General features: G+C 48.7%; 1 protein-coding gene across 2 annotated transcripts; it reads left to right on the forward strand.

Moving 5' to 3' along the window:
- Positions 1-6,320: 6,320 nt before the first annotated feature.
- Positions 6,321-8,319, forward strand: LOC117864295 (NAC domain-containing protein 4). 2 transcript variants are annotated; one of them, XM_034748343.2, is made up of 4 exons: positions 6,321-6,437; positions 6,835-7,058; positions 7,157-7,434; positions 7,531-8,319. In XM_034748343.2, exons 2-4 carry the CDS (start codon positions 6,887-6,889, stop codon positions 8,086-8,088), a joined length of 1,008 nt encoding a protein of 335 aa, XP_034604234.1. In that variant the 5' UTR covers positions 6,321-6,437; positions 6,835-6,886; the 3' UTR covers positions 8,089-8,319. The 2 variants fall into 2 exon arrangements, with proteins under 2 accessions (XP_034604234.1, XP_034604233.1); XM_034748342.2 differs by having other exon boundaries at positions 6,422-6,519.
- The last annotated feature ends 5,435 nt before the right edge of the window (positions 8,320-13,754 follow it).

The raw sequence follows: 13,754 nt of genomic DNA on the forward strand, positions 1-13,754 counted from the left end.
CAAGCCGAGGAGGAGTGGGGGCGCCAGCCAGCTTCCAGCTGCGCTGCCCGGATCTCGTCGATGCAGGTCGAGGTCGCAACGAGGAACTGGAGGGGGAACAGCACCGGCAGGCGGCAGCGGCGGCGGTTGGCGAGCGGCGGCGGCGGCGGTTGGCGAGCGGCGGCGGCAGTGAATGGCGAACGGGGGGCCAGAGCAGAAGGAGAAATGAGAGCAACTCCAAGAGTATCTAAAAAATTTTTCCCCAAAACTATGTATTGTGGGTTCTTCTAAAAAAAATTTCTCCCAAAAATATATCAGTCCATAGCAGATCGCTAATAAATAACCTCCAATATTTCAAATACAGGCAACGTCATCATATTGGGCCCATCGGAAGGGACGCGCGGGCGTGCGAGAATCAGGATTGGGGGAGGAACGCCAACGATAAAATATACGCGGTGGCAGACTGTTTTTTAGCGTTGCTAAAAAATTGGGGAAGGTTTAGGTGGATTGTCGGAGTTCATTTTTTCTCTCTTTTTTCCTAAAAAAGGTATTAGGGGTAAGATTAGCAGCCTCTTGGAGTTGCTCTGAACGGGACGAACGGGATTCGAATGGACGACCCACGTTCGGGTTCGGGAAAAAAAGTAAAAAAAAACGGAAGAAGCGGGGAGAGAAAAAAACTGGCGGGAGGAAGGGGTGAGCCGGATGCGGGTGAACTCGGGTACGGAATAGCCTATTCCGTACCCAAGGTATTGTATAGTATAGTCCTATATATATATATATTCGATATATATATATATATATATATATATATATATAATGTCAGATAAGTGACTGAGAATGACTGAATGGGCAGCATCCTGCTCTGCTTTTCATCTGCGTTTGGTTTCTCGAACTAAAGTTTAGTTCGTGTCACATCGAATATTCGGAGGCTAATTAGGAGGACTAAATATGAGTTAATTATAAAACTAATTACACAGATGGAGGCTAAACGACGAGATGAATCTATTAAGCCTAATTAATCCATCATTAGCAAATGTTTACTGTAGCATCACATTGTCAAATCATGGACTAATTAGGCTTAATAGATTCGTCTCGCCGTTTAGCCTCCAGCTATGTAATGGGTTTTGTAAATACTCTACGTTTAATACTTCTAATTAGTATCTAAATATTCGATGTGACATGTGCTAAAAATAAGTCAGAGGAACCAAACGGCCCTAGGTCTGTACATGCAACTTCATTATCTTCTGGGGGCCATCTTTGTATGGGCTGAATGTCTTGGGGCCTCTTCGTCCAAAACATGGGAAAGGAAATGATCAAGCGGATATTATTTTGCTTCCATCCAGCTACTTTCTGATGATGAGGCATGCAGATGCAGATGTTGAGAACTTTTCAGCTTAGTTCATATCGACACGATAGAGTTATTTGCAGGTAATGACAAATTTTAATCCTAACATTGCCTAACTACTGTGACTTGGTGCATAACTAACCTCATATATCATTTTCTTCCTTTAGTTGGTATTGCGTCCGCTTCCTTCCTAGCCATTGAGGACTTGTTCTTATGCTATTACTTTCTGATGATGCATGAAAACATATATATCTTGATGTGGCCAAACGTGGCATTGTTTAACACGTTGGCTGAACATGCTGGAGGTGAGATAGTGACTCAGAGAAGAAGGTACAGAAGCATTAGCCCACATCGTAATCATATTAGGTGATACTTCATATTTGGCCCACCTTAGTTATTCTGTGATGCCATGATTCATTTAGCATCAGTTCAGCATGCTATGGGGAAAAAAAATATCCGGGCTCTCAGTTTTCACTATGAGAACTGGAATATTTTTGTTTAAAGGCCAAATTTGCAGCAGTAAGCTACATCTACACAGAGCGGGCCAAAACACTCCATAGCATGCATGACAGCAGTGATGACCACTGCAAATCTGAAGTAGTTGGGATTCTCGCTCGCATCTGACTATCTGTGTTATCATTCTCTTTGTGGCAAATGAACACCTGCATTGAAGATTCGCGTGTACGTTGATCTGCATTATTTCTATATATATTGAGCCGAGATATTGGATGACATGCAGGTTTTCGCACTTGTCCTGTAACACGGCCACCGCATCGACGACTTGAAACCGTCGCCGCAGAAATGTGTCCGTTGCTTCAATTCTTTATCACCTCTGACCCAGAAGTGCTCTGCCTCCCCGGTGATGCCATCATCTGAAGAGGTCAGATTTCTGCAAGGCCTCGTCCCAGCCACTCAGGAATTGTCGCGCTGGCCAGCGGAAACAAGAGAGTGAGCAGCTAAAGCCTATAACAAAATGCTGCCTCATCCTCACCAGCAGATTTCGGTCAATGCTCCCTGGTGTCGGCATCATCCTTACAGATCTCGCCGATCGAGATTTGACTCGCATTCGATTATGAACAGCGATTCCAATTTTTGTTTTTCCTATATGCAGTGCTATGTGGTGGCACATCTTCCGAATCGACGTACATTGTGCTCTTCCGCACATATATGGAGACTTCGAGGAGCAAAAAGAGCATCCGGTTTGAGGGTAAAAGGATTCTCGATCTGGAAAGCATGGAGAAGAAACCCAGGTAGAGATGTGATGCTTTCTCATCTCTGGGTCCTGCTATTAGTTGCTAACAGCCTAACATTAGCATCCTGATCATTTGGGTGAAAATGATTCCCTGGTTTCTTCACCCGGAATCATCGAGCGCGCACTGGCCTGGCACCATCTTTTTTGTGGGGACAAAGGGGTTCCAGAAATGGCGGGAGTGTGGGTTAACACGTCGATTAGAAGATGATGATGGTTATGGAGTCGATAAGCTGGCCATCATTTTCGGCTGGGGATGTTCGGTCCATTTGGACAGGCCGAACTAATGAATGCGCTGCCGTGCGCGCGCTCGCTCGCGACGGGATGTGCGACGAGAGACGTGAGGATTCGAAAAAGCAATCCCAGTCAAGAATTGCAGACATGAACAGGGTAATTGGGTAAAGGATGTTAAAAGACATTAATTGTTACGTGGCCTGCTTATCTACCTGTCTCTGCAAGAACAGTCGTCTTGGATGCCCTCAAAGGGCATCGCGGAGCCGCTGAACAAAGGCGTAATGAACTGTCATCAGATTGTATGTACACGTATACTCTGATTCATAGCATCTGCACTTGCTGACTAACTCATTTACCTAAAATAGGATGCTTCAACTCCTGGCGCCTCCGTGGCATCAGATGCTAGACACCGCTGGTACGGTACACGTCAGACGACAGCCACAGCTAGCAGCATAAAATGTTTGCAGGGCGCACACGTGTAGCTCCGCGAAAGCCCAAGAGTACAGACGCGCACGATACAGCTTCTTGCAGGCACAAATCACAATATCATATAGCGCGAGACCGGAGGCGCAGCACACGTGGCGGGGCTTCGCTTCGCACCAACAAAGCCATGAACCAGGGATAATGTTGTTTAGCCCAACGCGTTCCTTTCAGAGACGAGTTTGTTTAATGGCAAAGCCAAGCGGCACGACGAAACGAGCCCGCCCAGCTCGATCGATCGGCGGCCTCCGTGTCCGTGCCCATCCCTCAAGTCGTCGCAGCGGCGCCGGCGCGGCACCGGTCTGCCGACGACGCGGGCGTGCGCCCGAAAGCGAACCGGCCCGAAGCGTGCGCGCGCACGTACGGGGGAATCGGGGATGTTGACGGGGTACGTGTACGCGCGCGTCGCGGCCGGGGGGCGACGCGATCGCCCGCACGGGCGGGACTCTCCTTGCCCCGGCGCGCAGCCGCCGCGACACGCGTCCCGGGGGGTCGGCACGCACGTCCATCGCCGTCGCCGTCGCCGTCGTCCCCCCGAGCGCGCGCGCGCGCGCGCGGGCGGAGCGACCCTGCCGGGAACGGAAAAGCCGCTGCGCGACCCGGCTCCCCTCCCCGGCTTTGACTTGCCCGTTTCGGTGTGCCCGTGAAGGCACGCACCAGTTGGCGCGGGCTGGCGGGGAATGGCGCGTTTTCCCGTGGATGGATGGCGACATGGCGTGGTGCGTCACCGCGGCGCACCGGTGCGGGTAGGCGAGTGGGTTCGCGTTTGGGCACCGGGACACTGATCAGTGATCAGACGGCATGGAAAAAGGCACGGCCACCGTCGCGTCATCAGCCTGTCCGTAACGGGGGAAATATCGACGACGAGCATCCGTTGCTTACGAAGGAAGGTTACACGGAGCTTTCTACCAGGGAATCGCATGGCAGGCCACCACGAAGTGTCTAGGACTCACTGGCCAACTTCACTCGCTCTCCCGTGGCCGTGCAATGATGAGGATCCGAAAGGCACGGGCTACTCGGCTACCTCCCGCGTAGCACGGCGACTGGTGAGCGAGGGGCTACTAGCGTAGCAAATGCGCACTGACCACGAAAGGTAGAAGCCCTTCTGCCTGCTACCGTCTACCTGATCTCGAGAGAACGGGGAAGCCATGCCTTGCCCACGTAGGAGGGGGCGACCCCTAGTTCCTACTAGAGATCGCGTTGGTAGGATGTAGCTCATCCATCGATCAGCATGCATGACGCCGACTGATCATTATTCCCTTCTTCAACGATGGGGACCCGCTCGGTTGGCACGCGGCTCAAATCACAAGCAACTCATTGCTAGTCCGCTTGGTCGACAGGGAAATGATGAGCAGAGTGCATGGGAGATACTACAAGGAAATGAGCAGATTACAGAGAGTATAGGAGTTCTCTGCAACAGAATGAGATTCGTGTGGTTCCATTATTCCATTAATTCCATCAGCTGGCACCTCCCGTTTGTAGACAGATACGGCTCCAGGTTTTCTGAATCGCTTCCGGGGTTATAGCATCCGGCCTTTTTCTGCGTTTCGGCTATGTGTTGTTAGCTGAAACGCATCTGGAATCACGCCTTTTTCAGGCTAATTTCGTCTCCACCTGAGTTTCCCGTAGCAGCGCGGCACTCCCCTGGGATTCAGGACGCATCGGATCGGCAACTTGTTGGAGCTTCTTCGTTCTACCTTTGCTGAATTGATTGGAAACACTGCAGAGAACTTCAGAATACCAAACTCAGAAAACGTCTAGCCACGTTTCAGCAGAGCACTCCCTACTAGAATCTAATGCGTTTTTAACTGCTTCAATTTCAGGAAGAAATGCCAAGATTTCACTATCCATGATCCTGCCCTACCTCAATCCAATCTACTAATCAATCAGCTTGCGCGAATCATTTCAGAATCTACTATACACTTTTTTTTTTATACAAACACAACAATTCAAGATCACAAAACTGCTAGGCGATCTATATATATAAATCAGGCAAGAATTCGATCATCGCTCGCCATATCCACATCTAGAGGCGACAAACAATGCATTTCTCCTCGCATATACATCCAATCCAAAACATCGCAGCGGGACGGGGAGTGAGCGCCCACACGGAATAATGAGCAGTAGCCCTGTCGTTGTACGCGCACCCGATCGAGCCCCACAGCTCCAAGCCGATCCGTTTGCCGCCAGATGGCTCCGCGCTTCTGCACAGAACGTCGTTGAGAAACGGACGAGCGTATAATTGGGTTGGATTCCCGGCCTCCTTTGGATACATTTGCATGCAGAGGAATGTTGCGATCATCCACTCGATCGATCGGCAACTCCTTACCAACCAGCTAGCTGCTGTGCAGTGCGTGCGCTGTCTCTGAGCTAGGGTTCCTCGCCGCCGGTGGATCGATTGGCGTTTTGGGAGAGGGGTTGATCAGGCTGGGCTGGACTCCTCTCTGCGCCCTTTTTTTTGTCGATTGTGTGGAATGGCAAGGGATTCTTGGCTGGCATCAAGCTAATGCTACTAAAAAAGCTCGACTATCTAGATTAGATTAGCGATAGATACCGCTGAATTGGGCGTGCTATTTTCTTTGCGTGCTCTCAAGTTTCTCAAGATGCAGAAATGATTTGTCAGTTCGGTCGCTTTCTTCGGTTGATTTCTGAGGGTTATGATCGAAGAAGTTGTGATGTGATCATGCACACGAATGATTGCACAATTGATGCACTTAGGATAGGAGGCATCATTTTCTGGACAAGTCATTCAGCAGAGCGATGAGCAGCGAATTTAGAATGGCCAGGGTAAAACATTTCGGTCTTGTTGGTAGTACATGGAGCCCCATAACCGTCTCTAAGTCTTTGTAACTCACCAGTAACTGTGAAAGACGTTGTTTATGTACTCTTTGCTACCAGCGACGGCCTTTTCTTAGAAAAGGATTCATACCAGCGATTTAGCAATGGTTTAATGGAATTTCTTCCATCTATTCTTTTTTTAAAAACAAATAGGCATGCACCCATATAGTCATCTCCCTAGGAGTTCCTTGGCGCCACGTCTCTTTCTACTAAAAGGACGCCGTGCCGTCCCAGTATTTAAACCGGGCACCTCCCTCTCAGATTATTTTCCCCTGATCGCTTGTCACCTTGAATCCGTGCCGCCTCCAACAGGTAATTGGCCTATTGCCACTTACTTCCCCTTCTCTGATTCTCTCTCATCTCTCCTCGATATGCTACTACTCCTTGCTCTAAAGTAATTTCTTTCTCCTCTAAGAACGTCTTCAGTGTATAATCAATTGAAGTACTTCTACTTGCACCTATTAAATGTTCAGATGCCTTTTCTTTCTGATTGCCTTGCCATGTACTTTTTCATCCATTTTTTATGCTCTGCCGATCTGTTCTGTTCCAGAGGTTTTTTGTTATGATGTCTTCTTTGCCGATTTGTTTTGTTCAAGTAGTCTTATGGATTTTGATTAGTACTGGAACTGTATTGTTGATACCTCGTCTCTGAATGATCATCTGCAGCAGTGCTAGTCTTATGCGAATTTCCCATGTATAAATGTTTCAGGACAGGGGCTTCGGTTGGCGCAACAGCAGCAGATAAGCCAGCTCTGTCTGCCATGGAGCAGGAGTTGCACCAGCCCATGGAGCTGCCCCCGGGCTTCCGTTTCCACCCCACCGACGAGGAGCTCATCACGCACTACCTCGCCCGCAAGGTCGCCGACGCCCGCTTCGCCGCGTTCGCCGTCAGCGAGGCCGACCTCAACAAGTGCGAGCCCTGGGACCTGCCCTGTAAGCCCCCTCTCTCCCTGGTCCCTGCACCACCGCATCCATGTTATTGATCACTCGAGGAACTTAACAACTGTGTCGTCGTCGTCGCCGTCGAGCAGCGCTGGCGAAGATGGGGGAGAAGGAGTGGTACTTCTTCTGCCTCAAGGACCGCAAGTACCCGACGGGGCTGAGGACGAACAGGGCCACGGAGGCCGGGTACTGGAAGGCCACGGGCAAGGACAAGGACATCTTCAGGGGCAAGGCCCTCGTCGGCTCCAAGAAGACGCTCGTCTTCTACACCGGGAGGGCGCCCAAGGGCGAGAAGTCCGGCTGGGTCATGCACGAGTACCGCCTCCACGGCAAGCTCCACGGCGCCATGCCCAAGCCCGCGTCCAAGGTTGGTTCTTGGATCACAAGCATGCGTGTGTGCATAATTCGCATCCACTGTCGATCACGTCTGCTAATTCTGGACCCTGTTTTTGTGTGCACGCAGAACGAGTGGGTTCTGTGCAGGGTGTTCAAGAAGAGCCTTATCGTAGGCGTAGGCGTCCCGCCAGCAGCCAGAAGGGGCGCCATGGAGATGGCGGCCAAGATGGACGACATGGCAGCCATCTCTCACCTCCCTCCGCTGATGGACGTGTCCGGCGCCGCCGCCAACCCCGCGGCGGCACACGTGACCTGCTTCTCCAACGCGCTGGAGGGCCAGTCGTTCCTCAACCAGACGGCGGCGCCGCAAGTCGCCGCCGCCGCCGCCACGGACCATCTCGGCCTCGCATCCTCCTCGCCGTTCCTCTCCAGCTTCGCGCAGTACGGCTCGCTGCACCACGGCGGGGTGAGCCTGGTGCAGCTCCTGGAGAGCAGCGGGTACGCCGGCGGCGGCGGCCTACCGGACATGCCCAAGCAGCAGCAGCAGCCGGCGCCGCCGTGCAAGGGCGGCGAGCGGGAACGGCTGAGCGCGTCGCAGGATACCGGGCTCACCTCTGACGTTCACCCCGAGATCTCCTCCTCCTCCGGCCAACGGTTCGACCACGAGCAGCTCTGGGGCTACTAAGCATAAGCTTCACCGCGTCAATGGCGATTAGTATAGCACTGCTGTAAATAAACATCTGTTGGAGATCGATCGATCGTGGCGTGCATGTTCCAATGATTTGTTCGTGTGATTGTAGATTGTTACTAGCCGATTTGGGTGGGGTTGTAATTAGCATTGCTGTAATCACGATTTGGTGCAATATTTCCTTGGCTAATGATGCCAAGCTATCGATGATGATGGCTACCTTCACTAGCTGCTATAGTTCGTTAGGCTTATCTAGTTTTGTTTGTGAAAAGGGGTCTCGCAGTCAGTGTGATATCATCCTGAAAACGTACCTAAAACTTTGACTTGTTTATGGTCTAGCCATGGTACTACCTAGCTAATCTAGCATTAAAAGCTTGATTTGGTTCTTGATTGCTTCCAGAGGATCATGCTCCGGCTGCTGCTAGCCTTGCTACCATTGGCCTTGGCCCGTGACTGGCACGTCCCAACCGTCACGCAGGCACGAACCTGAACGCAGCCGGTGCTCCATCACTCCCCCGGTGATCGCCATCACCCCGCCGTAATCATCACACAGTGACATGAGCACGGCTTACGATGGCGCAAGAGGCTCAGTTCAGTACTTCGGTTGCCATGCCTTGTCTCCACGCGCGCGGGCGCTGTGGTCTGTGGACGCCGGGGCCGGGTCGGGGTCGGGGCCCCTCGAATGACATGGCTTCCTCCTCCTCCGATCCTTGTCCCGTCGCGCGAGCGGAGGCCCGGCCCCGCGCCTTGATTGATGGTGGCGGGGCCCGTCCCGTCGCCGGCCGCGTTGCTGTCGACCGGCCGGAGCCCCGATGATGGAGCCGGTTCGTTCATCAGAAATAAAAGGGGTTTCCGCTCGGCGGCAGCGGGAGGCGGGTAGGTCAACTAACCGGTCGATCGAATCGACGCCAATTGTGCCGGGACAGCTCCACGCGCTGGGTCGATTAAATTTTATGATATCCGCTTTAGTTTAGTGTGTCCCGTATCTCCTGGACATCACCTCCTCTGGAATTCAGTTCCTCCTTGCCGATTTAAAGATTTGGGTAGGGACACGACACGAGGGTTGATTTGATAAGGCCTCGGACTCCCTGGATCCTGATGGTATATCGCGATACACATATCCTGATGGTAGTCAGGTGTGCTCGCAGGTTTAGCAAATATATTTTCAATTTCAAGTTTTTCAAGGCGGAAAAAATGAAAATCAGGTTCTCAAGGTATGATGAAAGCGGCTCTACCCTAGTTGCGACGTGATCAATTCCATGTTTCTACCGTTCCTTTTTCATCGAGTCAAGCATCACAATGCCAAAAATGTTTTTAGCTCTCGTTTTAGTGTGTCGGCCAGGATTTTTACAGGTCCATTTTGATCCAAACATAAAGAAATGGGTTGATGGGTGATGATTGATGAGAGGTTTGCAAGTCGAAGCCACCAAGACGACGAGATAGTCGTCTCTTTCTGAAAACGGAAACCATGGCTGCATAGAGCCACATAGGCTCTACTGTCCCTATCTCCAACATTGCTTGTCACTATTAGTTAGGGAGTGTTGGGTTCCAAGGACTAAAGTTTAGTACCTGTCACATCGGATGTTTAGATACTAATTAGAAATATTAAATATAGGTTAATTACAAAACCAATTGCACAAATGAAGACTAATTCGTGAGATGAATCTATAAGCCTAATTAATCTATGATTAGCACATATTTACTGCTTGAAACCAAACACCCCCTTAATCACAGTCGCTGCAGCCGCGCTAGTCTCCTACAGGTCCATCGCAATGATGTTCTTGATATGCTGTTCTCAAGCCCAACATAAGGGTAAGAAGTCCTCAAATCCAACGAGATGCAAAGCAATTATTATACATTGCATGCAACATTCGACTACAGATGTTAGTAGCAATTCAGAACGAAACATGTGCAAGTAGTGCAACAAATAGTCCGTGGATTCCTCAACAAGATGTGTTGGGTAAAAAACTAATATCTTCCACTAAAAATAGTCAAGGGCATGCTCGAAATAGCATAAAATGTCATATGAACAAATCAAACTATAAAACTAGACAATCGACAACACGCAACTATCAAAACCGAACAAATTACGACCCAAGCCATCCACTCTGGTCTTAGGCCACGTCACATGTGTGACATGGCACACATGGTTGAGTCAGCCTAATAGGCCTTAAAAGGACTTAATCTTAGCCAGTGATTTTGGATCCAAGGGTAGGACTAGGGCTGGATAAAAAACTCGTTGCTCGTTTGCTCGCTCGGCTCTTGACTATCTCGGCTCGCTGCATTTTCTTAACGAGCCAAGCTGGCATTTTTGTTTGTTTGCAAACGAACCAGTCGCGAGTTGCTCATGGTGTGAGGACAAACCGATAAAAGCACATTGGTGGCCCATGAGCGAGTGGTCTAATTCAATCTCTACAAGCTGCTAACTCTACCAGTCCACGAGCGGTCAAGCCTCCATCACATACTCCCCTTCTCGCGCAGACACAGGCACACAACCATGGAGGCGGCACATGAGTGGCTACATCTTGTGTGCATGGGTGCCCATCTCTTCCCCTTTTGTCAGCAACGTGGGAATCGGCCCCCCGTTCCTGAGGCGCATGGGTGTTTGGGTACCACGTCAGTATAAGAAGCAACAACCCCAAGTGGGGCCCATTGGACACATGAGAGTCCTTATGGATGGCATAGGAGAGTGGGCCGCATGCGTCAGGTAGAGGAGCATTAATGCTCCCCCAGTTGGCCCAAATGGGCCAGCTAACCAAGCATACCAAAGGTGCGCCTTCTCCATAAAGCAACATCATTCTAGAAAAGAACGGGGCTAACTGACACGTCGATCATGTATGCCTAGGTCGAGGTGACAACCCTCGGCTCCCTCATCTCTTCCTCACGAGCCGTGCGTCAGAAGGAGAGAGCCCGGTGGCGCAACGAGGGCAGCTGCCCCGAGGCGGTAAGGAACGGTGCGCCTTTCCTCACCCACCTGAATTGATGGCATATCCGCAGAGCGTCGCCAGTGAGGGTTGACCCTCCGCTTCCATGTCGAGGCTATGCCCATGCAGTAAGGTGTCGCGATGCAGCGCCGGTAGGGCGCTACACGTTCGCACATCATGACCACCAAATCTTATAAGGGGGGTAAATTGAACCAATTAACACAGTTGCGGGGTAAATTGAACAAAAATATAGGTTAGAAGTTTAAACGGACAGTGGCTATATTTAGTGGAAGTAATTTGGACTTTTCTATAAATTATAATGTTCTACTTGACACTAAAGTGAATGTTAAGATGAATGCAACAAGTAGTTTAAGTTGAAGCAATGACAACCCCTTGGTTTTAACATTTGCAAAAAAATATGGAAGTCTTTGGGAACAATAGTTGTGTGTATCGATAGTTTTTCTTCCCAAGTAGTTTGAGTTGTGTTTGCTTTGATGGAACACGTGCGCGCACATGCACGCGCGTGCGCACACAAAACTAGCAGTGTGTTTACTCATGACCAAGCGATGAACCAATTTGGGGGTACGTTAAATTCTCTTTCATACTAAAAAAACAAAGTACCACTCCTTTGAATAAAACAAGATATTTTAAATTTCTTTTTTCAATAGTACCATTTAAGGTCATGGAAAACAATGAAGCGTGTGTCAAGGTGTTGAATGCACACTTATCAAGCAAAACATGTCAAAAGCTGGAGCAAATTTCAAGATCATTGTAACAATAGCAAGTACTTGAAGTGATAAAGTCGCTCGGTTGCAAGACTCGCAAAAGATATGGAGATCTTCAATAACTACATATTCCCGTATCAGATTGTTTTTCTTTTCACATACTTTTAGGTGTGTTTGTCAATGTTGCGTTACCTTTTCATCTGCTTGATATGATTATGAAGTAATAATGTTCTTAATGCACTCAAGGCCGAATGAAGTATCAAGTATGAGGGCAGTCCCAATGGGACATTGATGATAGTTTCTATCCCTCTTAATTATCATGCCAACTAAGCAATTTGCTGATGTGGCGGTAGATTTATTATGGAGAGAGAGAGAAACCATTTCTTAGAGAGGAAACCAAGTCCTCACGCGCACCGATGGGCCAAGAAACCAGCGAATCTGCATTGGGGAGACCCAAGTAGTTTCTTCTTACTTACTGCCGGATCCTTTACGCTTGCACCGCTGCTACCCATCACTCGAGCTCCTTTACATGATGCACAGAGGATCTGGTAATAGAAGGGAGAATGATTGGTTGGATTTTTGTTTAGACTCTAGATAAAAAAGTTGCATTGTGAAGGATGATTTCTTGATACAATATCCGAGACTGTGGAAACTAGGTTGGTTTCTCCCATTGGGAGTGCCCTGATAGTGCCTTAAAGGCTATGGATGGTACCATTGATCTATCAGTCTTCCCTTCTATTCAATGGCTAGAATAAATTCACAGTAAATATTCAATTAGGCAACCTATCCCTCATGTTCTGTGTTGCTTGGGTTTCAAATTAGGAGAGTTTGACATCTTGAAAGTGATGGTTGTTCAACACACGCACGCACGCAAGCGTGTGCGCACACAGGGGCGGCTGCTGAATCAGGGTGGGGATGGGAGTGAGCTAGGGTTAGGATTTGAGAGCGCAACTGAAAGGATCTAGGATGTCGACTAGAGGGGGGTGAATAGTCGAACCTGCAAATTTTACATAGCTTCAAACAATTTTATCAAAAACTTCTAGAGTTTCCGGAGATTGTTCCAGAAATTCCGCAACTTGCGAAATTTTCAGAGAAATTTGTGGATTCTGTGAACATTAATGTGAAAATACTACAACCTTATGAAATGCTTGACAAAAGTAAATCACCGAAAATAGGTTATGCAATAGGGTATACCCGATCATCAAAAACTAGCTGTTGGAACGTTAAGTTCCGAAGATTTCTGAAAGTTTCTCCGGAGATTCCAGAACTTCCAGATTATTCCGCAACTTCCTGTGGAGGTTTCCGGAACTCTCAACTCAGCACCCTTTTAAGTGTTTCCCAAGTGTAGTGCAGGTGCAAGGTGTCTTTCATGGGTTGGTTATGTCATTTTGAGCACCTTTTTCAACATAATTACTAAAGATTATACATCGCTCTTAATAGTGCGGCATTCCCAAAGTCCATTTCAAACCGAAAATAAATTTACCCTTCAAGGTATGTGTTGACACCAAATCATCGGGCTTCTATAATTAGTTTCGGAACATGAAGCCTTCATACTTCGAAACTGGGGGGCTTGTGTTGATACCAGATTTTAATCGAATCCCTTAATACGGAATATGAGGCTATCGGTGTCATATGCGACTATTCTCTGCATGCATATACATATTGGAAGGTACTAATCAATATGTGAGGTCATCAAGGAAAGATCTGGCACGTTGATGCAAGTTGGCTGAAACAAGCAAGGCATATTAGAGGCTCACGTGTGGAAGAAAGAAGGAGAAGGACCTGATGGCAATACGAAAAAGGAAGCTTAATTAATTAGGACTTTACGTAAGGAAAGTTAGATTCCGTGTATCTTAATATTTTTTTTTGTTTAGATATTTTGTATCAGGTAGTTTTGACACGGTTCCTGCTAGGAGTTATTAGTTCAGAGTATAAATATGTACCTCCGGTCATTATAAAATAATCACACAACCAATATACAACATCATTTATCTTTTATTTACCTTTTTGGCTT

Source organism: Setaria viridis, chromosome 7 (genome assembly GCF_005286985.2).
Source record: "Setaria viridis chromosome 7, Setaria_viridis_v4.0, whole genome shotgun sequence".
NCBI lineage: Eukaryota > Viridiplantae > Streptophyta > Magnoliopsida > Poales > Poaceae > Setaria > Setaria viridis.

Excerpts from the sequence above, each read along its gene's own strand:
- LOC117864295 (XM_034748342.2), top strand. The coding sequence starts at position 6,497 with ATGCTACTACTCCTTGCTCTAAA. Across the intron at positions 7,059-7,156 it reads CGAGCCCTGGGACCTGCCCT|CGCTGGCGAAGATGGGGGAG; the intron begins GTAAGCCCCCTC and ends GCCGTCGAGCAG. Across the intron at positions 7,435-7,530 it reads TGCCCAAGCCCGCGTCCAAG|AACGAGTGGGTTCTGTGCAG; the intron begins GTTGGTTCTTGG and ends GTGTGCACGCAG.